Source organism: Siniperca chuatsi, linkage group LG10 (assembly GCF_020085105.1).
Source record: "Siniperca chuatsi isolate FFG_IHB_CAS linkage group LG10, ASM2008510v1, whole genome shotgun sequence".
In the NCBI taxonomy this organism is placed as follows: Eukaryota; Metazoa; Chordata; class Actinopteri; order Centrarchiformes; family Sinipercidae; genus Siniperca; species Siniperca chuatsi.
The window spans coordinates 1677447-1705103 of NC_058051.1; the positions used below are offsets into that span (position 1 = coordinate 1677447).

A 27657-nucleotide genomic window follows, 5' to 3' on the forward strand; every position below is an offset into this window, starting at 1 on the left:
TAAACGCTGAAGTCCTGTTTCAGACAAGCAGGGCGAGCAGCTGCAGCTCTTTAACATCTTGGCAGGGAAATGATGAAAGCACACATGTGCATTCAGCTACCTGTGTGTGTGTGTGTGTGTGTGTGTGTGTGTGTGTGTGTGAAGCATGAGGCTGTGAGCTGAGACAACTGCTAAACAAGCCATAACTAGGACACCATGAATTATGCATCAATATCCAGATAGATTAGCTGGAGCGGTGACTGGATTACCCGTCGTACATAATTCAACTGCACTATATACTGTAGCGTATACTCCACACACACACACACACACACTCATAGTCTGGCACAGATTTAGGAGCAGACACAAATGTGGGTAAGGGAAAAAATTATGGTTATGAGTAGTTTATTAAATGAAAGTAACTGTTTCCTGAACTGGAAATGATCCTCATGAGCCAGAGGCTGACTGTAACAGATGGACACAGTGCTGAAGGACTTGATGATCCAGGGCATCTACAGGCACTTACAAAGTCCAAAAATGTGTTCAGTTGAACAGGTTCATTTTCTTAAATTACACGTCACATGTCCAACCCTAATCATAAGAAAAGTACGCCGATATTGGACCATTATGCAAAACCCAGGATTACATCCGATCATACGACAACTACAGGATGTTAATGTCAGATCATGGTTATGGCAGATAACTTATGGTTAAGGTATCTTTACTTTTTAAAACTTCCTGTTTCTCCCAGTGACACCAAGTTTGTGATAATTCCAGTATTCCCCAGCTGGGAGGTTTGAAGAGACTCACCCTGTTAAAGCGCTTGGCCTGGAAGAGGTGTCCGTTGACTCGGTAGAGTTTCCTCCATCTTCTGGCCCCGCGGCGATAGATCGATTCTAGGAGAGAGAGGAAACAGTTGTAGAGTAGCAGCATGGTGAGGGACTAATGGGGAGAAGGGTGGTGGTGGTGGTGTGCTAAACTAGAGGGGAGAAAGACGGAGAGGAGGGGAAGGAATGGAGTGAAAGCTGAGATGAAGATCCGGAGGCTCTGCCTTCGTGTGAAGTCTGAGTTCAAGTGAGGGGAAGAAAACCATCAGGTGTCTCTATGATGTACACGCATGCTCACACACACACACATATATATGCACACACACAGCGCCTGCCTCCCTCTCCAGTCTATTCTTCTTTCACCCTCTCCCTTCATCTTCCTCCCTCTTCCCTGCTTCTTCCTTTCCTCAAGACCTCCATCCCTCCCTTTCTTTTCCTCCTGGTAATGAATGGCTTATTAGTACTCCATAATAACTTTTATTCAGATGAGACCACGAAGGTGTAGCTATTTATAATAAGACCATGTACTCAGCTATTAATACCCTGCAGAGCATAAACATGCGCCTAGCAGTGTGCTGAATCTGGGAGGTTCTGTCCTCAAATCAAACAATGTGTTGAAACGATTCAAAGACATTAGACACTCATCGATACGTGGACCTGCTGAAACAAACCTATCAGGCACATTATTAATCTTTATCCGGGATGGAATTGTGATAATTCAATATGATACTGGTTTTATTTTAGAATTCTTTGGATGTGCTTTGTTCCGTATATACAGTATTAGTATGTTGATATAACATCATTAGTGGATGGGAGAGCGGGTTACTTTTAAATGCTCAGATTACTTTTACATGATAAGTGGCAACATACTTACAGCATAACTATTTTTAAAAGCTGAGACTACATTACTTTTAAATTCATTCGATTTTGTTTAATTTTGAGTAGAGTAAGTAAACTACTACTGGACCATTTGAGACACTTCGGCACTGATCACATTGCAGTTATGTGAGAGTTGGAACAGCAGTCACTTCATTTTTGGTGTAAAAGGTGTGTGTGCTGCGTTCTTCAGAAGGCCGACCTTCCTTCTCAGTGCGATGTCCCCTCCACAGGTGATGTTCTGTCTGGACAGGTGTGGTGGAAACATGCAGAGGCAGTGGTGTGCAGCAGACACGTGAGATTAAAGATGGAAGTATTTGATGTTGTTATAGCGCCAAGACCTCTTAGGGAGGAGGTCAGGGTGGATGGATGGGTCAACGAATCATGTGACTGTGACCAAGCCCCCAGGAAGTGTGCCGGGCTCTGAAGCCAAATTGACATAGTGGCCAAACCATGTAATTACAACTTCCGGGTCCGTCACGTGACGTGCACTGACCCAAAAAGACTTAAATTGTGAAAGAAGCGGCTGTAAAATGGAGGCAATTTTTTTTTCACAACTCCCGCCAAATGACTCGTTTCACTATCAGAATTTGCTCCATTCGGCAAGTCTAGAAAAGCCGCACGTTTGAAATCATTTTATCCCCATTCAAGTTAGCGAAGGGCTAAACCGGAAGTTAGTCGGCTCGGCGGCGGAGTCTCTAGTTCGCTTGCTCTATGGGCCCCACGATGCGAAAGCTATGCAGAAGATCGGGTAATTTTCTACAACAGAAGTTGAACTTATTTGGCTTCATGCGCCACTGAGCAACATTCATAGAAATGAAAGCCTCCGACGCTGTATCCAGTTCTCTTTATACATCCATGGCTGTGACGCCTGAGACCGCTGCTCGCCTCCCTTTTATGCCAACAGTCAGCGTTGTATTCTTTCAACTCTGACAATAATCTTTCCCTAACCTTACACAAGTAGTTTCTGTGCCTAAACCTAACCAAACGTTAACCACAGCCCTGGCAGATCAGAAAACAGTCTCCTGAATCATTTCTGTAACGGTCATATATATTGGTTTTTGGAAGGCCCTGACAAACAACTCATCTGTCGTTTAGTTTGGAGGACCTGTTGGACACAGAGTCACCCTCCTCTGTTCAATGAAGGTTTCTCCAGAGGGAGGGAGGGGGAGAGAGGGAGAGAGAGAGAGAGAGAGTATATGCCCCCCTTTACACCTGGTTCTGTATCTAGGATTTGTACATGTTGGTCAGAAGGGGTTGTTTGGTTTTGCCAAATTAAAGGTTTGCACACTCCTCACTGCATTTCACTGCACAGACAACATTTCTCCACTTATCAGTTTGTTGCCAGGTTTGAAAAATACCAGAATGTTGTGTATGACACAAATCCTCTGGTACTTAGAGTTAGTTACTCTGGTTAGAGTTTCCAGCCACCTAGAGGATGAGTGTGCTTCTGTTTTTTTTGGGGGGTGCTCCAGTTTCTGTATGGTCTAGTGTTTTCTTTGAACCTAGTTTGGGTTTAAACAACTGCCCAGTCAGGGTGACCACGAGTTTATAAAGCCTTCTGGATGTGCTCTGTTCCCTTGTTTTAGCCTCATGTTTGCTATCATTTTCTCTGCCTGGCGGTGCAGGGTTCGAATCCTGAAACCAAGTGGATAGTGAGAATCAGAGGAAGTACAGGCTGCACCGTCTAGGAATGCCAATTTGTTGTTATGCATCTCCTCCTTTGTGAAACTGATGTTTTCATCCACTGAGTTGATGTTATCTGATGAGTGGCTTGTATCTTAAACCGTTCTCGCCACGTACGTGTACTCCATGTATGATTCATGAGGGATACAGTGAATACATATAGATGCCACGTTTTTGCAACAGTCTTGAGCATTTGAGCTGCCAAATGTGCCACAGTCACCAAATTATGGATGATAGCTTTTGTAATTTTTAAGCTTTTTAATGCAGTGTTTAGCAATATTTCTGTTGGCGTAGTTCACTTCAGTGATGCTTTGGCCTCTTTGAGGTTTTGTCTCATGTTGCTTCAAAACGTTAGACCAAAAAAGTACTGTATTAACATATAACAGTAGTTGGAGCTATTATCCAAAGTAGGGCTGAGCAAAAAGGACCATTATACAACAGTATGAATGGCTTATTGATCCAAATTTACTTAATACATAAACTGTCTGAATCCCATATAATTCAAATGAGTATAGCTAAACAACCAGTGATATAACTAGAAGTTCAACCAAACATGGCAGCCCACAGTCCAGCGCTCATGTCAAAGGGTTTAATGAGCACAATTACAATTTGTAGAGCTTTCATGCATCATGTCTGTTGTTCATATTACTTAGTCATGGTCAAATTGTATTCCAGTGTGCAGATGAGATCTAAATTCAGCATATGAAATTATCACTCAACAAGCGGCAGGGTAATAAGTGATTACTCTGGGAAATTATTATCAGTAACCATTATATTTCTATTAGCAGCAGGGAATTTTGATTTCAGGGTGTTACATTAGTCAGAGCCTAATAAAGAAAACAATTTCATTTCTATCACACAGCAAGCAGCAATGGACATCAAGAGGAGTTGAGTAACTCGCTATGACAAACGGGGTTAGACACATTCGTCAATGTGTGACCAACTGGACATCATGCGATATGATGCATATGACAAAGCTTGATAAAAAAATGTTTTGGGTTTTTTTATGGGAAGCTCTTAAACTGAACTGATTCAGATGAGACATTTGTCCACAAACACCATTAGCTTTATTTGATTTGATTTTGATGGAAAGTTTAGCTGTCCAATTTTCTCAAGGCTGTTAAAAAACAACAACAACATTTCAGGCTAAAACATATGGGAAATATTCATAACAGGTTAAGTATTCACAGCTCACATCCACATCTGCCTCAAAAACACTGCGATGAAAAGCAATGCCTAGATCTTTCAGGGATACATCATATTTTTCATGCTGGATGTCAATCACACCTTTAAGCTAAAGCTAAAGCTGAGTTTTACTGACCATGAATCCTAAAACACTGATGAAATAAGCTACCGTAAAGAATAACGCTGGTGATATTCTATATTTTTCATATTGTCAACAATATTGTCCAATGAAAAGACCCAAACCAACAGTGAACGTATCTGCTAACAAGTATCATGTGTGAATCACAGCCGGATGCATCTCCTTCCTCTGAGCCGCAGAGCTCCACTGCTGTTGTTAAAACCCATCAGCGAGCCGCTCTGCTGCACTGGGTGACATGTTCCTTCATCACCATGAACACACACACTGGAGTTTATTCTGACTCAGTCCCACACACACCGTCATGCTGCCCCAAACACTCACTACAGCACCACATGTGGATTCATCCGCCGCTGGAAATAGTCCCTAATAAATGCACTGTTTCCTCCTGTTTGTCTGATAAAAACTACAGCGAGCAGCTGTTTGAGGAAACTACTGAGCCTTTTTAAACAGGAAACTATATATTTGTGGAGATTAACGTCTTCAGTAGGAACCACAGGACTTGGAGCTGAGAGCCACAGACAGGGCGGGGAAGTCATGAAAACACTGAGAGACGAACTAACACATTGTTTTGGTCTTTTCATGGGACTTGTTGAAAATGTTCTAAAAAATGAAATAACGCAGGCCTTGTCCTTTGAACGGGAACTCCAGTGATTTAGTATCGCTACTTCCATAAAGTTTGGAGACCTGCAAGTGAAATAATGGTCAGAACTAATGAAGCAGCGGTGGAGATTTTCTGATTTTTAGTCATAATTTTTGTCAAATTCCAAAAATGTTGGATCCTACACAATGCAACAGCATCTTTCATTAGACCCTCCCTGCCCGGTAAACGCCCACATCTTTTAAACTCACCACAGCATGAAGTGAACTGGTTGGTTGAACCACATCAGGCGTTGCCCTCCTGACTCCCACTAATTATTCACTAGCTGCTGTCCCAGTGCCTCCCACTGTCTGTACTTGTTTTCCAGTCTGGTTGGTTCCTCCACTCACTCATTTTTTGCCTCTGTTGCTATGGTAGCCACAGCCCACCATATACCTGCTATTATTAGTTAGCTGTGAGGAAGTCAGGATGACATTGTCTGCAAATAAAAGTGAATCTTAACAACACCACTTTCTCCTTTTCTGAAAAATGGTTCTACCATTGTGCAGTATCAGGTTGAACAGACTGTTTGTTAGATTTGCTGTTTATCTCCAGAGCATCGGGTGCAGAGCTGTGTTTAAATCTTCATGTCCTGCAGGGGTGAACTCTTGTTCCACATGGGTTTAACAGGGGGGGCCCTCTCATCAGCTCAATGCTCAATGTTTAAGCTAAGGATCTGTTCTTCTTTCTGTATCACCATCCTTGGCTATTGTCTACAATGTGCGATACTGACATTATTCCAGCCAAAACAAAAAAAAAATATATATAATGCTTTTTTTTGGCAAGCAATACTGACAAGCAGATTGAGTCCCAAGTTGTTCTCATCTCTGTATTCAAATAGGCTGTCACAAAGAAGGGATTTAAGCACAGTACCAAACACTTGGTACACTTAGTACATGAGGTACTAACTGAGGATTAAAGGGCAACACTCCCGTCAGAATGGCAGCGTATGGTCACAGAGGTCTAACGTCACAGACGTAGCATTGCCATAGAGGCCTCTGCTGTCTTGAATGTACACCCAACAGCTATACATTCTGCCTTTGTTGCATGGTGATGAATGTTTTTGTGATTCTAGTGTGTTTCTATCTCTCTCTCTGAGTCAGTGCAGTGGAGATCAGAGTGCTAGCGAGCAGATGGGAGATACAAAGAGGCCGTGCTCTTTGGGGTCTCATCTGTGAATTCCCTTTAATCCTGTTAACTCAAGGCCTTTAAAGGAAAGTGCCGCCTGCCTTGGAGAAACACTGCGGTGTGTTTCCATAGTTACCCAGTATTTCTTTCCCGTGCCCGTACTTGTGGGTGAGTGAGGGAATTGGGGTGGGAGACACAATGTGCCACTGAGGTGAACCTACACATCACGTTACACTTCCTCAGTGCCCACGTCAGATGCTAAATACAGTGTATGTGATTAAATGATTCACTGCAACCGTTTTCACAAAGTGGTAAATTGCAGCTCGTAGCTCGGTGTTGATGAATAAATGAGTGGTTAATGTTTTCCCCATAAATGTTTATTAATGAGAACTGGTCACGCCTATCACAGGACTGCAGGAAACGTGACACGTATCGCTACTCTTTTGGACAGCGGCTGTTCACTAATTGGTGGAGCATCATGCTGCTTTTGGATGCTGATAAGGGGATTATTCAAATCTGCATGTAACAAACAATAACAAACCTTAGATCTCAGTTCACTTTATCTGGCGTTTGTGTTAACAGTTGCAGTCTTCCATTGAAAGTAAAGCACTCAGAATGATTAAATATTCAGATTTTGACTGATGTTAATGAATTTCTGGAGAGCACTGGTGTTTTCTTTGAAGCTTGAGCTAAAGCAGGCTTCACATTTACCACAAAGAACTGGAGCTTCAAAGAACAAACCAAGTTTTAAATAACAACAACAGCCCGACTTGACTCATGGCCTCGGGTGTACCGGGAGCACATCTTTGGATGGAGGTCGGCGTTCTGAAGTGTGAATTCACACATCACATTAGACTGAAGTCAGGAAGAGTGTTGCTGTAGGGAAGTGACAGGTGTATATAGAGCCAAAGGCATGCATGAAGGAGAGAGCAGGTAATGTTAAATCTGAGGTGAACAGATAGAAATATGAGCACAAATGGACCAAGATGAAGACTCAAAGTCAGCTCCTGCTGTGACTCATCATGATATTGTAAATACTGACCCAAAAATCAGACAGTGTGAACCACAACTAAAGATAAATACACCAGTGGGATTTCTCCTCATCTATATTTTCATGCTTTACCCATAATAATCAGATTATCAATTCCAACATAGATAATGGGACCCTCATGAATCTCCTCTGGTTAGAGCAGATGTTATTGCTTACTGCATCCAATTAAAAAACAATTTCTGGATCGGGGGGGAGGATCAGTTCTTGTTTACATCTTGCTAGGATCGTCCCCACAGCCTGAAGCCGATGCGAACCAGAAACACAGCTGCCTCAGACATGTGCTTGCAACACACCACTTGCACTTGACTAGCAGACCTTCAAAGAGCTGACCTATTACAACATCCCCCTCTGGAGAACGATGACTGTTGCATTGCCCCCATTTTTCTGCCAAGGTGCCAGAATGAGAGAAAGAAAGACGCAGACGGAAGGAAGGAACAAATCAAAACGAGTCAAGCAGTTTCTCAGATGATGAATCAAAACACAATACTACACCTCCGGATGCAAAGGCCAACGCGCACAGTCCTGCCATTTTGTCCGCGAAAGGTACAGTGTAAAGAAGAGTGGACGGCCTGCTGATGTTATACTGTAGCTTATGTGGGGAGTCGTGTCGCAGGAGAACAGGGTGGTACTACTAAACCTCTCCAGGACAGGACATTTACGAGGGCTTGACTCATTTCCAGACATTGTTCCTCTTACTCGCAGGAAAGTAGCAGCATGCAAGTTGCTACCAACAACACCCTCCCCCTCCCTCAAATACCCTTCCAAAAAAAAAGAAAGAAAGAAAGAAAGAAAGTAAGAAAGCCCAAGACTGGGAATACACTGCACTGTATGTTTTCAATGAGTTCTTGAGGAATCAGCTGCAATCAGCAACGTGTGACTGCACTGCGTCGACCATGTTCCTATCAGGGTCCATGGAACTTGTCAACTTTTCCAAAGTGCCAAGTTATTTTCTGGACACTCTGTTCCTGCTGCCAACTGTTAAGGGCCATTATATAAAGAAAGGTCATTACAGGCTTCCACTTCTAAAGAAGCTGAGAGGGATCAATGAAAGAGCCCTGAGGCTTTTTTAGACACAATTAGACCGCTGTTTACAGGGGATGGCCAGTAGTGGCATGACTAACTTTGTTAGTTTGACTTTTAATTAAAGCGTTTATTGTCCTTTTAATCATCGTGTTCCAGATAAAGACGGAGAGGACAGACATCGCAAAGTGCATGAAATTACAAAAGACGTCTAATTTAAAAGCTGGGATCACTGAAATTTGATCCGGATTTAGGAGTCATGTAAAGCCTTATAAGGACCGTAGGGGTTTCCTGCAAGGGAAAGCGGAGGAGGTGGACATGGACGTACTGTATGACAGGCATACAATCAGAGTGTGTGGGATCCCCTGGACTGTAGACAAGTCTGTTACACATGTTGAGCTGCTCTAGGTGACACCATGGCAACAGATCCATCACCGTGTTAACCCCGCATCCACATCAGACCACTGAGAGCCGAGGTGTGGATGAAAACACAAACTTTGTTCTCTAACGTGTATCAGCTGATACAGTCAGATAAAATGTACTCAGTGCGGTATTTGTGTACTAGTGCATCTCACATTCCCTCCGACCAGCATGATGTGTCTCAAGCCAAAGGTTGTTTTACTATTTGGCAATAAATACTATGTTTTATATTTTACAATATTGGATGTTTTCTGTTTACTGATGAAAGTGGTTGCTGAATCCTTTAATCTGTGAAGCAACAAAGACTACAGGACAACATTCAAAGTCAAGTTAGAAAATCCCTCACTGAGAGACAGTAAACCACTAACACAAGGGTAATAACCTCATTATGGGTGCTGGGGTGCTTAACACTCCAAGGAGAGACGAAGACTGTTCAACTTTTGCTTCAGCGGGAGGCATTTGTGTCTTAAAGTGTTTTTAGGAGAACTGGTCTCTGTTTATCACCATCATATTAGAAAAAAGAAAATCGAGATGAAGTTGAAAAAATGATCTTATGAATTAAAAGAATAATTTCGACAGAGTTGGTGTGCATTCAGACTCAAGAAATGCCCAACTGTGATTTGTTCTACCCTCTGCCCCCTCCAGAACCGAAGTCTATATCATTACTCTGTGTTTTTATTTTCCTGGTTCATTTTATCTGTTCATTTCAAACTTTCAGAAACCTTCTGCAGTCCATCTGGCTACCTCGTGCTTAACAACAAAGAATCAAACGTTCACTTTTTCTACCTGTTTTTTTTTCTATTTCTTCATTTGAAGTTGTTCTCACTAAACTATCCACACGATCCGTGGGTTCTGTTTTACTATTCATCATCTGTCCTCCTTCATCCCGTCTCTGCCCCCTCTTTTAAGTGGCTTACTGTATGTGATACAAGTCCTCATAAAGGACCGCACCAGTCTTCAGCTTTTATTGTTCATCAAACTGTACTGTATGTTTCCATGAGCATAATAATGTGAGTATCTCCAATACTCTAAGACTGCATGTTTATGTACTTGATTCAGACGCTGCCTCAAACAACAACACTCTTCTCTAAGAGCATAAAGGCACTTCAGTGTTGACATGCTGATTTATACCAAGTAAAGCCTTGATCACATTGCCATCAGATGTCTGTGGACTTCTGTGTGCACGTAATGTGGTCACTGATCTTCCTGACTCTCTGACGGACTCATAGTGGACTGATTCTGAACGCTGCTGTTAACACGCCGCTCTCTCTCTCGTTACAGCCTCTTTAACTACTTGTAGAAGCCGAACATTGTTCTGTAGGTTTGGAATTCTTCACAGTGCTGTCAAGAGCTCCTGATGAACCTTGGTTTTACAGGTGCAGCAGGAAGGCAGGAAGTCTTACGAAGTAGACTTGGAGCACGGTGTGACCTGATCATGAAAAATGTAGGTCCATACACCAAAGAAAATCTAGGACATAGTTTTTGGGCGATTACACTTTGCAAACGTGGGCAATTATGGAAACTGTATTAAAAGTTTGTAAGCATACCGGTAAAGGATTCTTGACCATTTAAATATTAACTAATGAGCAGTACACAAACGTAAAGCCTAACTGGAGTTCCACATAGTGGTCCTGGGGTTTTGAGATCTCAGCATTCAATCAGCATATCCACTTTCACTCCATCTGTACTGTGTGTGTGTGTGTGTGTGTGTGTGTGTGTGTACTGACAGGCCTGTGTTAGGGTCACTGATTGATCATGTTCTAAATTACCTTGCGTTTTACTTTAACTGCCTGGTGCTGCTGGAGTTGCCACAGGCAGAAAGCAACTATTTCCATTTCTGCTCATCTTCTCTGTACACACGCTAAATAAAAGCTGTGCATTGATTTGGGAAAGCCAGAGGTCTCATCAGTGCAGTTATATAATCCGCTGGAGCATCTATGCAACAGCTGCAGTTATCTATGAACCCGTGCTTCCTCTCATGTATGGATGAAACACACACATACACTCACAGAAAAAACATTAAATTGCTGACATGAAAACGGGAACAATCCCTCGAGAATTCAATCAGAACATTTAAATGATAATGTTAAAAAATTCAAACCTCATTAACAGCTGTTAAACATTGGTGTTTGAGATAAAGAACGCTGTGAAGGTGGATAGTGTAGGAGAAATGTGACAGTTTCCAGTTTGGAAATCAGAAATAAAGACCAAAGAGAGCACATGGAGGTTGGTTGCTACTGTAAGTGACAATCAATAAAGACTATACGTATATGATTTATTGTACATGCTGGATTTGCAAACCAGGTCACAAAATTATTTTCTGTTCTTTCTTTTTTTTTATTAATTTCTTTCTGCATTGTTCTTTGTGTCTTTAGTCTGTGTGTACATTTGCACTCATGCATGTGCTGTACATTGGGAATGCAACTAATGATTATTTTTATTATTGATTAATCTATTGACTTTTTTTCCAACAGTCATTTAGACAAATGACCATCACATGTTCCGAAAGCCAAAGAGATGCCTTCTAATTGCTTAATGTTTTCCGAGGTATTCAATTTACGGTTACATGAAACAGAAAAACAAGCAAGTCTTCATATTTCAAAGGCCGCAACCACCAAGTGTTTGGTGTTTTACTTGTCTTTGATTCATTTGCTGTTGATCCACCATAATATTGCCCAACTGATTCTGGACTCTGAGGTCTTGTCCTCAGGGTTTTTTACATTCTGCAGTAAAAAACGTGCACATGGATGATTCCAGTATTTTTACAACAACAAAAATAAATAAAGCATTCGGTAGCAGAATTATATTGCAGCAGAGTTGAGAAGGATTTGACACAGCATTTACACCTTCAGGTTGGAGAGAAAATACTACTGAGCTGTTGAGTGAATAAATAAAATATGAAGAAGCCAAACAGTGAAATATTTTTAAGATTTTGTTTTGGTGTCTGTTTGGTGTCTTTCTAACTTTGACACTCAGTTTGAGGATGATACCTTGCTTCTCTGGGGAAATTGTGATGGGCATTTTTCTCTTTCTTCTGACATTTTATAGACTAAACAATTAATAATAAAAAAATTAATCAACAATTAAAATAGTTTGCAGCCCTCATTTACTTTGCAGCTTTGTATTTAAAGCTTCTGTTTGTTGCTATTGTCTAGCTCCAGTTGTATTTGTAATTTAAAAACAGTAGGTCAAGTGCAGTTAGTATATATAGTATTTAATCTCAGAATGGCTTCTATAATTAAGTTTTCAAACACTTCACTCTCTTGTTTTTATGATTTCAAATAACTAATTTGCATGACTGCAGCAGAAAGCAGTGTGTAGAGTTGAGTATGTCCTACCGAAGCGTTGCTTCGGACTGCTGGACGCGGTTAACAAAAGCCACGCCATCCTTAAATCAACATACAGAGGCAGATTCTAACATTGTTACTAGTCACTTCCCCAGGGAGAGAGCTAGACTGAGGGTTTTAAATAGGTTACATAGATCCCGATCAGCTCACATGGTACTGAGAAGAACCAAGAGGCACAAGTTGTCATGGCTGACAGTATGCAGCTGACAGAGGAGAGCCTCACATGCTCCCAGCAAGGAACAGCAGCGGCTGTTCAATTTAGATGCAGCTGCTGCTGTGAGGATGAAAGACACTCTGTTTAACAGTTTCGTGTGGAAAATGGATCTAGTTCACGCTTTGTTTGCATTATACATAGGATGCATGCAACAAGACATTTCATTTTCCATGGTTAGTACCAAAAAGAAGAAGCACGTTTCATCAGCGTAACCTGCTTCCTTCACTGGGTGAATACTAATGATGTCATCGCTGGAAAAAGAGCAAACCAGCTCACCTCAACTCAACTCAGTTCTCATGCAACCTTTCCAGCGAGCCTGGCGTGCTCTCTCTCACAGACCTCAGGTGACCTCACATAGCCCGAATCCCAGTGACAGAATCACCCACGCTGACCCCAGACCCCCTACCTTTGACTCGAAGGTAGAAAAGCAGCGTGAGAAGCATCCCTCCTGCTGAACGGTACCGCTCCCTCGCCTTCACACCCTGGATCTCATGGTGGTCTCCTGCACCTCCTCTGCTACTCCTCTCCTCATCCTGCCGTCCTCCTCCTCCTCCTGCTGTCGCCGAGCAGCTTCGCTCGTGTCTCTGTATCGCTCTCTCTTCCCTCCCCTCCCCTCCCCTCCCCTCTCTCCTTATTTGCTTTCAGTCCCCTCCAGGCTGCTTCTCTTCCCTTTCCTGTCACACTACACACACACCTCCAGTAGTGCACATCAGAGGAGCTATATGCAAACATGCACAATTTCTTCCTGTGCATCAAATGTTCCTCTCTGAACAAGGATCATAACACATGATTGAGGCTTTTCACAGGAACCTGCTCCACACTACAGCTGCACCATTTCACCCACAAGATGGCAGAAGTAGCTCTGAATCCATCTGCAGCATCCTCAGCACAAAACACATTTTAACCCAAATTTAAACCTTGTGGACTATTTTTAGTGGCGGTGCTGTGCCTATTGGAGCACATCCTGGATGGCAGCTACGCTTTCCTAGAGACCTGTCTCTGGATGCAGTTATAGCACTCTTATCATGGGAATACTGAGAGCTCTGTGTGCTACTGTATATCACCTACAGACAGTCTATGTCGAAGTTAATGTTATGCTGTCCTATATAAGCCAGAAGTACTGTACTGTATACATTGAATTTATTCTGGTTTCAATGTATAGTGTATGGGCATGAGCACAGTGTCTACCTTCTGGAGCAAAACCTCCACCTTAACAAAGTCATTCTGTCCAATTTTAATTCCTAAAAATAGTTTCACTTTCTCCCAGAGCAGTTTGCTTTCTTTCAGAAATTGTGGGTCAGTATCTTGATACAAGACATAATATTTCAAATTACTGGCTTAGGACCAAGAAAACTAACAACGAAACGACAAGAAAAAGCGATTCTTGGAAATTCTTAACATAAGTGATGTCACCCAAAGATGATTTTGTTGACACCTGTCACCTGTTTCAAAACTTTTTAAACCTGGATTAACTCTAAACCAAATTACATATAAGACTGGATAAAGTAGGTGGGCAAAATAAGTAAAAAGTGTGAGAATTTACTACTTTTGGAAACTGACTATGGAACAGCCTACACTCAGATATTCTGCTGATGTTATTAAATCCCATTTTAAGACCCACCATTTTTCTAATAGTTCTGAGTCCAAACTAATGTTGTGACTACATGATTGCTGAAATTCTGTATCTGATGTGTGTTGTGCTTTCTGTCTAGTTTCATTTTAATGATCTAGTTGGATTCTCAAAGTAACTGTGAAACACTGATCAACATTTAATCTTTTTAAATATGCTCTATAAACAAGCACCAAGTTTAGACTTGTAAACTCTAATAAAGAGTCGATTCTTAGCTGTCACCTGAGTTGTGTGTTTTAATTTGTTAACGTAGCATCATACAGGCATCCTGATTGGCCAGAGGTGTAAGATGCATACAGTAAGATAAAGCGGACTCCTCTCTAACTCTACAGTCAACTGTCTGTGATGACCCTGACCTCCTACAGTATACTTCTGTTCCTGGACAGATAACTGGGACAGATGTCTGAGTGATGCTGGATTTTGACAATATTCCCCCAATATGATGACAAACACAACAGTCATGGAACAAATGAATGATTCTTTTTTGGTTAATCACAGTTTAAAGCAATTCAAATGACCTGTAAATGTAAACTTAGCTCCACAAATCTTTCATTACAGTTTCACTAACTGACACATTGACATTATCCCTAATCCTTATTGGTGCAACCCAAACAACTCTTTTTAAAAAACGCATCAACACATTGGCTACATCAAATGAACCAGTGTTTCATTATTGACCAAGCACTGAATCTGTTAAACATGCTTAAGTTTTTATGAGCACTTGGTTTATGATTAGAGCCAGACTGATATATGGACCAATATTAGCTTATTGCAGATATATCGGTAACTAGGTTTGAGGTTATTAAAAAACAGTGTCTATATTACATAGTTTTTCCACCAGAGAACACTGACAAGTGTATTTTTACTCTGTAAAATGTCCTGCTCAGTATGCATCCTGGTCACAATTCTTTAAAAACACAAATTTAAGGGATCCGTATTCACAAGATTGTGTTTGTTTGTGTTTTAATAAAAAAATTACTATCGATGCCGATAAATCATTATCAGATTTTTTAAACTCCCCAACATCCATACCAGTATCGGCCTCAAAAATCCAGTTTTGGTTTTATATTTATATTAAAAAAGCACAACACTGAAACCAGAAGATGATGGGATGTTTAAACTCCAAATATTCCACCATAAAAACGTTGATTATTTTAGGACAGGCGCACCCAGAGCGCTCCCTGTCCCAGCCAAACACTGACTTGGACGCATTTATGTCTATCTGCGCCCGCCAGTGTTGCAACACCAAGGAGGTTGTACAAACATTTTCTACATTCCTTCACAGTGAGGGTGGAAGGCTATTCTCTAGGCTGGACCCATAGCTTTATCAAAGCAACCTTTAAGACATTTTTACTTTATCAGCGCTGCCAGGAGCAGGCCGTGTAGTACACTCATTCACTCTGAATCAACACTGTGGCTGAAAGCAGTGTGGTGCATTCGAATACACGAGTTGACTGATTTTAAAGAGATTCTCCACTGGGAGGAACTGAGTGATTGGAAATGAAGATAACACATCCCCTTTACTCTGTGTGGTTACTGGCACTCACTCACAGCACTTTCAGAAAGATTAGCTAACTTCATTCACACTTTACATATTCAGCATTCAGAGACTATTGCAGCTTGTATTCAATTTCCTGATACTATTTACATGTTTTGCATAGGTTTGAAAATATTAGGCTGTTCATATTTTTTCTCATGATAATTTGTAGGCTTTTCCCCTTTTTCCTCCTTCAGTTCAGTTGAGTTTATTTGTAGCTGCGGAGCAGATGTATGCAGACATCCAGACATGCCTTTGCTGCCTTATTATATTTTCTATATAGAGTACTTCAGTGCTACATTTGTTTTTTTCTTTCCTAAACTGTTTTGCTACTACACATTTTGTTCAATCTTCACTAAATCTGTTTCAGAGCATCTATGGACAGTAAATACAGCATGCGTTTGTTTTCTTAATATTCCAGTCCGTTTTGTTAAAGCTGGCTGCCAAATTATTTTTGGGAAGGTTTTATTTTTCACACTACCATAACACTTAACCTACAGCTGAGGCCTACCATAACAACCGACCCCTGATCAGACCAGAAAGTGCACAGTGCAGTTCACCCGCGCGTCCTCGTGAGACAGGCAGTGTTGCTTGGTGACATGTCACTGCTTTCAGAGCCAGTTGGTGAACTACTGTAGCTGGCAGGCTAGCCGCTACACACTAGCCAGCAGTAAACACACCAGCACTAGTCAGTCACAGTCGCTCTCGCTATAGACGTACTTGTACCATCGACTCCTGCCTCATCACTGTCGGCAGACCATGCCTCTTTGGTGCAGTTTATACTTATCACATAGCTAATATGACAGCTTCCTCCTTTTTTGATTCTCCAGGGCTGTCAAGATAGTTTGCTATTGATCAACTGCACACATGTGCATGTCAAAGTTCACCAAAGTTGAACTTGATGAAAACAAATTGCACAGATTTACTTCTCCCCTGTAAGCAGATCTACTGATGGCATCGATTCCATTGAAATGAACTGATTTCACTGCAAAATGTCAATTTATGTCTTTAAGTCAGTGAACACAACACAGTCACTCATTGTATTTATTCTCATCAGTTTTCTCTCATCGCTCACCATTTTCTCATTGTTCACAAATTATGGACACCATCAATCAACAAACTCTCAACATCAATTTAACAGGAACGGTCTTTCAGCGCAAACTTCTATGCATACATGCCACGACGGACCTTGAGGTGCTGGGTGAAATCTAGGAGGAGTCGGCCATTACAAGATGCTGCAGTTCTCTAAATATCAAATAATATTCAAAATAAACTGATGTCAAAAAATGGCTGTCGACACAGGTCTTCTTATCCACAATTTGAACATCAGCTGCTTGCAGTACACATTTTCTTGATTGGGAGTTATGATTGCTTGTGTGGGAAGCAAACCAACTGTACACGTAAAGCATCTACTATATTAATACCTTGAATCATGGGCTCATAAAATCCCATCTGAGCCAGTTGTGATGAAGCAGGGTTGGATGGACAACATGCTGGACAGGGGGTGGTGCTCTAATGGAGGTTTGGGAAACACTTTTCTAGGTTAGTCTGCTGTTGTGTGGGGCGAGGGAGAGAGGGGGGCAGCAAATTAGCCTGAGATATTAACAGTAATTGGACAAAATCACAGAGGGGATGTAGTGGTAAAATAAACCAGTGTTAGGTAATGGTAAACTCATAAAAAGGTGAGTAAACCCTATGTTGCATTTGAAAACAGTAAGTAAACTGCGTTTATGTACGTTTACCCTCCACTACATCCCAAATAATAAAACCAACAGGGCTAATGTGAATAGCCACATTACACTTAAAAGAGCCAACTCTTTGATTCGGCTCCTTTGCGATTATCCACAGCTGAATCCTATCCGATCGCAAATCGGTTCGGCATTTCAGCGACATTACAATCCTACGTTTAGCTCATTTAAAGTTTGGTTGGAGCTAGCCTATCTTTTCCCATGTTCTACTGTCAGTTTCTCGCCACTTCTCAAGAGTCAGACTCCTGTGTGGAGTGACAGACTGCGACTGACAGCCAAAGCATGTTGTGGCAAACGATCAGCGACGGGTTCGACTGAACCAACTCAAAGGGGGGCCAAAAATGTGTGGTTTTTTTATCATTGATATAGGCTGCTTAAATATAATCACCTGATTGCAGGGACTGTATGATGATAAGTTTATTTTTAAAAAGATAAAAAGTTGGGTAGCAAAACCATAACTTTGTTCCCCCTAATTGAATAATGGGGATGCATTTGCTCCACTTGCTCCATTGCTCAGGCGCCTATGCCTTAAATCACTGAAACCATACACCTTCACTGGATATCAAATGTTCACTGTGTAGCTTGTACTGAAATGTAACAATAGTGCTGTAAGCTTCACGCTCAGCCAACCGAGCCGGAATAATACCACGCACACACACACACACACACACACACAACAACCCACAGTACCACACACTACAACATATTAATGTTTGTCTAATTCCTAATGACCTGATTAAATCCTAGCTTTCCTGCTCGTGATAAATAGTGTTTCAGCCCCTTTGTCTATACGGTCTTAACCTTGACAGGCCATTGTACTGTCAGTCTATCTGGTGCTGTATTATGTAAGATTGCAGGGCTCTGTGCAAAATGCTTTGACTTCAGAGTATCAAAAACAACAAAGAATAACAAGGTGACCTGGTCAGGCATGTGGTGCACTGAGCAGAGAATGCTGGCTAAAATGCACAAGCGAGAATATGGGTAAGAAGAAGAGAGTGATGAGACATAAAAAGCAAAGTGTGATTGAAAAGAAAGAAGGAGACTGATAGATGAGGGGGGTTGTCAAATAAGAAAAAGGGGAGGGTTAGATGAAGGGAAAAGCCAGGGGGAGGCCTCTGAAATAAGGCCAACAGCTCTGCCACAGACAGTTAGCAGCACTCAAACACGAGTCGGCTCGATGTAGCAGCTTAGCAGAGCTCTCTTTCTGCTCAGCACGTAGCCTCACAGAGGCTAGCTTCGGCGAGGCCATTGTTGTGCGGCTTGTTTGTGCCAGCTGAAGTGGTTGCCCAGTGGGAGCATTATGCAAGGGACCAGCCTTTTCTGGATTAGCCTTCTGAACAGATGTGCTCCAGGCTAACGCTATTCACTGCAGAGGTTCAATAGTAGGACATGCCAGCCACTCCAAACCCAGCCGCACAACAGAATGAGGTCAGCAGCAGAGGTAGAAAAGAGATGAGTGGCTTTAAGGTTGTGCTGAGTACAACACTTTTAAAACATTTTATGGAACTAATAAACACTGAATTGTTTCTTGTTGCAATCATACTGCTAGTTGTGAGGATGCTTGAGTGTCAGGATGCTCATGCTTCTGATAAGTAGTTTTGATATCTGTCTACATCAAACAACAACTAATGCTGGATGTCAAACCTCAATACCTTTTTGGTGCAGACCTAAACGTATCAAAAACTGTCAAGCACCAAAACTTGGCACTGGATGACTCATCAGATCCACAGTCGTGTTTACTTATTCTTTAATCAGATATTTACTGATTTAAATCATAACTATGTCAATTTTAGACTATTTTGTATTTCGTTTAGGCAAAGTTCTTGTATGGTTACTTATACTTAGACAACATTATGATTTGAGAAGTTTGGACTTTGTTATAATTTTGAAAATGTCCTAAAAGAAAGGTATCAAAAAAATTGCGATTAGGAATTGGTATCAAAACTATTAGCGCTAATATCAATTGATGAAGCCAATCTAAAAGTCCCATAAGCTCTCGTTCCTCCAGCGGCCACTAAACGCTGGCTCCAAGAAAACAGTTAATATTAGAATACTAAGGCAATCTATTTTTCTTTTTCTTTTCACAAAAGTGTCCTTAAATTTCACTTTTTCTATTGTGTGTCTTGGTGTCTCTTTAGTATCTCCTAAATAAAACGATTCTCACAATGAAATATGTTTTGTCAAGTGTTTGCTTGATTGACAGAAGTGACAGCCAGTCACAGCCACACTTTTCAAAATGATCAAAGAAATATATTGATGTAAGGGTTTTTATTAGCAACCTGCACTGTTGTGTCGATCTCATTGCGCTTGTAGCCATTTTTGTGGTTACTTGTCTGTTGCTATTTTCATGGATGTAGCTATTTTCTGGTTCTGGCATAGGAAAATGACCCCCATTGATGACCCCCCGTGATCCCCATTCATAGTCCTGACTACAAAGTTCCGATTGGTCAATTAGCACAACAGAAATCGGAGATGCTGACAATTATTCAGAAGTCTGAAACCAAACTTAACAAGTCAGCCATCCTGACAGGCTGCTTCACGTCACGGGAAGCATCAAATAGTTGCTTCCAAACGGGCACTTTGGTTGGCTGAGTAACAGTTTCACAACATTTTTAAGTCAGTGTAACAGCCAGTGGAGACTGACTTGTTTTTGTGTGTGTTTCGCTGGTGCTGAATTATCCAATTGTCATGTCTTGGAAGATTAGCGCTTTGCCCCGATCATGTCCCTCTGGTGCGGAAACATGACCGCCTTCCTAACAGCCCTGCAGCGTGTCAGACCTATTTTAGTAGGTAACATGTTTCCTCTCACCCTCTATCTCTGAGTCACTCTCCTTGTTGTGAGGAGAAAAACATCTCTCTTTCAATTTTGCATGAACCATTCGACGCTCTGTAATCTCATAAGCTCTTCCATGAGAGGCCTCTGCTGCACGGGTAACCCCATCAGATGTGTCAGAGAAAAAAAAGCGTATGATATAAATGAACTGCAATCCATAAAGCCGACCACAACTGAGGGCTGCAGCAGAGGGGTTGTCCTCATATAAAAAGCCCCGTTTCTCAAAGCTCTAATCATTTCTTTCCTGTGGATTTGGGAGAAAGGGATTGATCAAAGAGGCACAGGTTAAAGAGAGTTTCAATTGTCAGTTCTTTAGTAAAACCTTTCTTCATCTGAAGGGCGATATGACCCAAATTCAAGTCGGATAAGACAACTGCCATGTTACTTAAAGGTTTAGTTCCAACCCAGTTAGTAAAAATAGGCAGAGAGGAAAAAGCTTTGCTCCCCAAAGACTGCCAACTTTGTTGAGGCTGGGCTTTTCCAGAAACCAAGTCACACTCACAAAAGAAGATTAAGAATATTTCAGGTCAGATTCTACTGTAATGTGAAGTCATATCATGCGCGGAGAATTTAAAATAGTGGTCACTATATCTCAAGCACCTTGTCATTCATCAAACACAGACAGCTGAGTGCTAAATGCAACCCAACACACTCCGGTAGTGATCTTCAGTAATGACTCATTAGATGTAATGCTGTGCTCAGACTGCCGGCGCCAAAGCTACAAAACGGCCAAGTGTGGCCAGCTGCAAAGTCGCCGAATCGGCGGTGAAGCGTTGCTCAATTGCTCGTTGACGTAGCATAGCATCAGCTAACTTAGCTAAATAACACAATACCACAGCTAGTCATTGTGCGTTTAAAAATGTTCGTTAAATACCTGGTGATCCCGTAGCCAGCCCCTGCCACGGTGCATTTGTTTTTGTTAATGTCACGGTAAAAAAAGGAAAGGGTTAAATAGCACTGGAACAACAAGAATACATTTTTCTTCCGTTTTTTTAGACAAAGCAGAAAAGAGAATGGGACTGGTGAAACAAAAACATATGATTGGTGGACGCTTCACCGTGTCATTGGAGCGCTGAAAAAAGTTGAGGCCAGCTCAGCTTTGAGTTGTCAAAGTCACGCCCGTCACCCAGTGACAAGTGTCGGCCGTCAGTTTGCAGCTTCATGTCACCGGTAGTCTGAACACAGCTTAAGACAGCAGCGTGCAGAGCTGTTATAATGACCCTGGCATCAGCTACAAGCTGAGGCCAGCATTCTTCTGTTGATTTTCCTCTGATGATATCTAATGATATATGATCCAAAAGAACATAAAATATAATTAATATGATATCATATTGTTTAGACAGTCAATAGGACACTGTGTACTTACAGGACTATAAAAGAATCTGAAGCAGTGCAAGTTTGCATTCTGTTTAAAGAGCAACCACAGAATGCTTGGAAAGGCCCAGGAGTGTTATTTCTGCTGGAAATGCAAACACAGTCTGGCATCTCTTAGTTCAGCGACTGTCTAACACGTCCTCTGGGCGCTAAGTAATGTTTTCACTGCCCACAACACAAAACTGCTAGAATATTTAGCTGGGGATCTGATAGGGTTTCTAATGAATACCCATCACCCAACAATTATTTAGGCAGGTGCTGACATTTCAGGCTTTCAATATTTACTGTGGCCTCTGCTCTGGTTTGGAGCAAACACTCTCCAACCACTAGAATCAACACAATTTTCCAACATATTAGCTGGATCACTGTTCCAAACAGGTGTATTTTTTCTATTTAGAAATTTGCGTCCCCTCTTATCATCCCCCATAGGCAGCCATTTCCAGAAAAAAGAGCACTGATAACCCCACTGTACGCTACCTGCCCAGCACCAAATGACAGACTACAAAGTTACCTAGTGGCTGGCAGACGTAGTCAGGCGTTGTTGGAGAATAAACAAGAGCTGACAGGAGAGTGAATATTGGCCTTAGATTTGCCAGGTGGACACAAACACCACTCCATAACGCTGCCCTGCGTCTGCTGGATGTTTAAGTATGTAGCTGTTTGCTAACATGATTGGAATAATAACTTTATAAGCCGGGGATATGGTGCTGATTGTGTCAGCTTGTTTTGCTTGTTTTGTCCTCTGCAGTGGCCAAAATCTGTCTTTGCATAGACTGTAGGATCATTCAGCGACTTTTGTAGAAACATTCACTGAGTACGTTTTAGATAGGATTCTTATTATCGTCTTTTTGATTGCTTGAATGAAATGAAAAAGAACCGATAAGAGTATGGATAACATAAAGACACGACCCTAACCTGTTTATGATTGAACTGTTTACTAGAGCACAAAGTAATCCTGCTCTCAAAGTGCACCAGACTGATGCAATTTATTTGAAAATGTACACAAATTTCTTTCGGGGGAGCTTGCCCCTGGACCCCTCTAAAGGGTCCGAGGTCCAGGGGCCACAGTCTCACAAAATCCTGTGGGAAGCACTGAGAGCTCAGAGGATGAGGTGGCACCTGAGGACACATTGCAAGTCACTGTACTACAGTTACCCATAATGGGCAAAGAGGCAGCCAGCATTTGAGAACTGAGCCACTTGTGCTGATGATGTAATGTGTGAGGAGCAGGGATTTTTATCCATTTTATCCTCCTAGTGTCCATCAAAGTATCATTAGTTTCAATTAATCCTGATAAAGACTGCAATGATCATAACAACCCACAATATGAATATATGGGACAGAATGATCAACATACACACTGTTTTAGTATTCTTAGGGGCAGTGGGGCTAAAATCCTAAAGTTTTTCCAAAGGGTGGCACTAGAAGAAAGGTCAGGGGCAATTAGGACTGAAAGGGTTTATCTCTTTGGGAGCCTGAATGTGCAAAGCAAATGTCACGGTGTCTGCCTGTTAGATTATGTGAAGCCTTGTGTGAAAAGATGACATTTTGTCCTGAGGTTTGTGTAAGAGGAGAGCTTATAGAATGGCCCACTCAGAAAGGATTCATCCTCTTGGGAGCGTGAATGTGCTCAGTTAATTTCATGGCAATTAGATTTTGATATTAGTTGTGTACAACTGGAAATTATGATTCATCCTCCAGGGGCCACAGGAATATCCACAGCAAATATTATAAAGAATCAGCCATTAGTTACAAGATACTTGTCATTGACCAAAGTAGGAGTGGAGGTGATATGTAGGCCTGTCACGATAACTACTTTTGTTAATAATTGTGAAAAAACTATATTGCCATTTTAAGGGCATTTGCATCTCATCCCATCACATTCATCTGTATAAAGCACAGGGGTTGTGTCGGTTGCAGCAAGGGAGAAATCTTCAGACAAATTATCACATACAGGGACATTGAATATTTGAAGTAAAAAGGTTTTTAAAACGTCTGCCAACGGAGGGAGGAGATCAAACGAACTATTTACATATTTACAAGCCACAGGAACACTGTAATCCAGAGATCCGGAGAGAAAGAGTGAGAGAAGCTCAAACCTGCAGCACCTACTGAGCAAGAGGAGAGACGAGAGCCGGCGCTGCTGGCAAATCAACAGTCTTCCTTAGGGTGGGCATTGACAGTATCAGTCCGGCGTGGGCCAGACCTACAAAGCGTCTTACTATCTGCCATGTAACCTGCCTCCAATCTTGTGCACTTCTTCAGATTAAAAAAGGGATTTAAGATAGGAGAGGTATGTGAGTGTGGTGTTGGGGGCTGTGATGTTGTGATGTAATCTGCCAAGTAGTGTTATTCACAAGGCAGCCTTTTTATGGACTTTGTTTAATAGAAACCACGAAGGCTGAACTACCTCCATTGAAGATCACACTGAAATGTCAATTTCCTGCCTCTTTTACAGACAACACAGACTGAAATCAATTTGGGTTTAGGTGCCTTTCAATGCAGCCTTCCCTGCGGAAAGATTTTCCACTCTTGAAGATGAGAACATTACATGAGCAAAGAGAGGTAAGAATATTAAATGGCCAAGCTAAAGCTGTGCAACAAAAACGTAGATGTGTCAGAAATATAACAGTGATTCCTGCCAGAGGCCAGAGCGTCATTTTTTCATCTCGAACAGGAACCTGTCTCGCATCGACTCGCAGGCCCACACAGTACATACAGCTCACTAGGACCACGTAATGAGAAATCAATCCAGTGGTTCTTGAAGCCAACAGCTCAGAGCAATCACCCCTGGGAAATCAGGGATTCCTCGGTAGGCAAAGAGGCCAGGGAGGATGTCCTGCTGCTGGGGGTTGACTTTGATGGCTCATACAGTCTACAACATTATGTAATCAGTGTACAAACAAGAAGAGACACAAAATAAGAGTTGTGATTTAGTGATTTGAAAACTAAGAAGCTATCAGTTTCTACAGCTAATTTCTTCATTACACCTTGGTATGTGCTTATGTGCATGCTCTGATAAGCACTGTTGTCTCCCCTTCAGACAACATATTATCTGTGGCAGTGACACAGCTTTCAAAACAAGTTACACAACGGTGTGATGCTCGTACACAGCGTTAAACATTCCCACTGTGATCCTGTTAACAAATCAGGATGCTAACATTCTTTGTTGAGCTGGCTCAACAATAACATCCTGTTCTGTTTACAATAATCCAGATAAGCTCTCACTCTGGTTATGAGAAACCCAAACCATCTCAGGTATGCTAATATTAGCTGGGATACTAAGGAATGCAGGGCTTGCCCAAGGTGAGTCTCCACTAAATTATTTAGATTATACTGTGATTTATTGAAAACAGGAGTTCAATGAGCAGTGGTAAAAAAGTACAATAAGTCAATTTATTTAAAGCTGCACTATTAATAATGGATCAAATGGCTATGTGTAATGTGAAAGGTGTAACTCGTCGTGACAAACCCCCAGAATATTAGCTCAGCTCTGTAAAGCTTCTTAGCTCATTGTTTTGGATTTACAGCCCACAAACTCTGCTCTTATCAGCTTGGTCTCCAGCAGCAGCCGGCAGCTGTTTTCAGTGAAAAGGCTCTGATAAACCCGCTGGACGCTACCTGCCCCACACCAAAACAGCAGACACAGTTAGAGACCAGCTGGTGAACACATTTAACAGCTAAAGAGTCCGAAATGTTTCTCAGGAGTTGGTGGAGACCAAGCCAGAGCTAAAAGGAGAGTGAATATTGGACTCACATTAATCACCTTACAACAACTTCATACAGTGATTATATGTCAGGGTCAGTGTGTATATAAAGCCGCTCAGACTCAGGGTATCTGCCAATATCAGTTCCCGAAAGCAAATATGTGTTGTCGTTATTATCTTATCACCAAGCACTAATGTTAAGAGAGAATATTACAAAAAGTGAAGGTGACAGATTATTTTTAGCTCATGCCTATACATGAAAACCAACACAAAACAATCCCATAAGATTTGGCAACATTTTCACAGAAATTAAATGGGAGAGTAACCGGAATTGGATGGGAAACCCCTCGAGACTGAAAGCTCACTGCAGAGAGAGCAGGTGTCAGGGCTGGTGCATCATAATCAAAGCTAGATTACCTCCGTGTGTGTACACGCCTCATCTGCCTGCTCTCATAGCGACTCGTGCTCTGCTGTGGCTTCATCTGACTTATCGCTGAGGAGAGTCAGCACTTTAAACATCAGACGCCGCTGCTTTATACTCCTCTCCCTCTCTATGTGTCTCTCTCTCTGCTACACATATGAACACACTGCAGTCACCAAAGAATCACGCTCATGTGCGTGGCAACTGGATCGGCCGAGCCATTACAGCCTGAGTGGAAAGTCAATTGAGCGGCATGGCATGAGAGAAGTGATAAACAGTGTGTAAGAGACTGGGAGTCTGCGTTGGGCTGGGTGGGGGGGTGGGGCACAGCTGTCAATAGCTAAAACTGTGACAATTGACAAGAAATTTGTTGCATTTCGACGCCAGCGACTGCAATGCCGGACGTACAAAAATGTGAAAATTCTTTACTGCAGAGCACTCCGGCCCCCAGTGACGGCCCTAACCCCAAAACCCCATTACTGCCACTCAATAATGTGAGCATGAAAGTTCACTCGTCACTTGGAAAACAGTAATTTGACAAAATAAATTCTTAACTCAAGGTCTGCTTCCTAGCTTTTTCAGGAGCTTTCAACCAGACAATCAACAATTAAAATCCGTCCGCTGAGGAAGATCGTGAGACGCATTTGAAAGCTCCTGAAAAAGATAGTTATTGGACCATGACTTTACTCAGTAGTGAGCAGTAAACTGAGATTTTGGACACTTACGGACCGCGTGTACATGCTATGGACACAACTTGTTTTCATTCCATTGCGGGAATTTCTGACACATAAACTTTACACTCAAAATGTGGATGCTCAAATAAAATGGCGGAGGGTATATATAGCAAACGAGGTAGCAAATAGTGATTTCAGTCACAGCCAGGGCCTCAAACACACATGACTGGAAGAATATTTTACTTGTGTGTTTCAGTGAAATGGCCTGTTAAAAGGCAGCTTTTAGTCAGACATATAGTCTTAACACAAACCCAGTGCTGTCTCAGGAGAGGGCCTCTGTCATCCACAATGCATCATTCTGGTCAGTATAGAAACCACAGTGTGTTAATGGCAGAACAATGGCGCTCTGCTGTGCCACAGGCAACGCTCCACGAACAAGGCTACCATTTACAGCTTCAGAGCTATGTTAGCTCTGTGTTGGAAGCTATGCTGCTGCAGAAATAGACCTACCCAAGTCCAGATGACTTCATAAGAATAGCCGTAGTGGTAGAGGAACGCGTAACCTGGGTTTTTAAGGCTGCTACTGATATTCTTACAGATGCTAAACCTGTAATGCCAAGGTTGCCATCGCTTCAAAATTTGTGATTTTGCGTGATTCAGATCAGTCCTATTCAAGATGAGTCTACATGTTCAATACCTTATAAGCTCCAGACACCAGTTCCAGATAGCTAATGCAGCTGACTATTGATGGAAAATTACATCAGTTATCCGCAAATCAAATACATCGTAGCAGAGCCGGCTAGCTTCCGCATTCAGAGCAATGCTAGAAAGCTTCCCAGCTGCTCGGTTATTAGCAGCAGTGAGAACATGTGGGTGTGCTGCAGTGCAGCAGGGAGGCCTGACACATTACAAAACCACTGTTGCTATTTCTGGAGCTAGAGATGCTTATAAGTCAAGAGGTGTGTTGAGTATTACGGGTGTGGAGCCTGGATGCATGTCCAGCTGCTCTCATTAGTGGTAACCACAAATGACATATGTCATTCTCATTCCATCTCAATGAGCAGCCGACTCGCCAAAGGCAATTAGGCAAGGTGAGGGAAATAATGTGTGACATATCTGCTACGTTCTGAAAGGTATCTTCTGCTGCTGACACAGTGTGTCGCTGTCAGCGGGACATGGATCTTCTCAGAACAACCATGCTTTCTGAAAATCTCGGACGGCAAG

General features: G+C 42.0%; 1 protein-coding gene across 4 annotated transcripts in view; it reads right to left on the minus strand.

The window, feature by feature from the left end:
• prkcz (protein kinase C, zeta) overlaps nt 1-27657 on the minus strand; it is a 107009-nt gene that overhangs the window by 52899 nt on the left and 26453 nt on the right. For 2 of the 4 annotated variants that reach the window (XM_044210920.1, XM_044210919.1), the window contains exon 5: nt 790-875. In XM_044210920.1, the coding sequence (XP_044066855.1) occupies nt 790-875 (86 nt within the window). Of the gene's footprint in view, nt 1-789; nt 876-8000; nt 8053-12915; nt 13109-27657 lie in introns of those variants that run through there. The other 2 variants (XM_044210923.1, XM_044210921.1) reach the window with 2 other exon arrangements.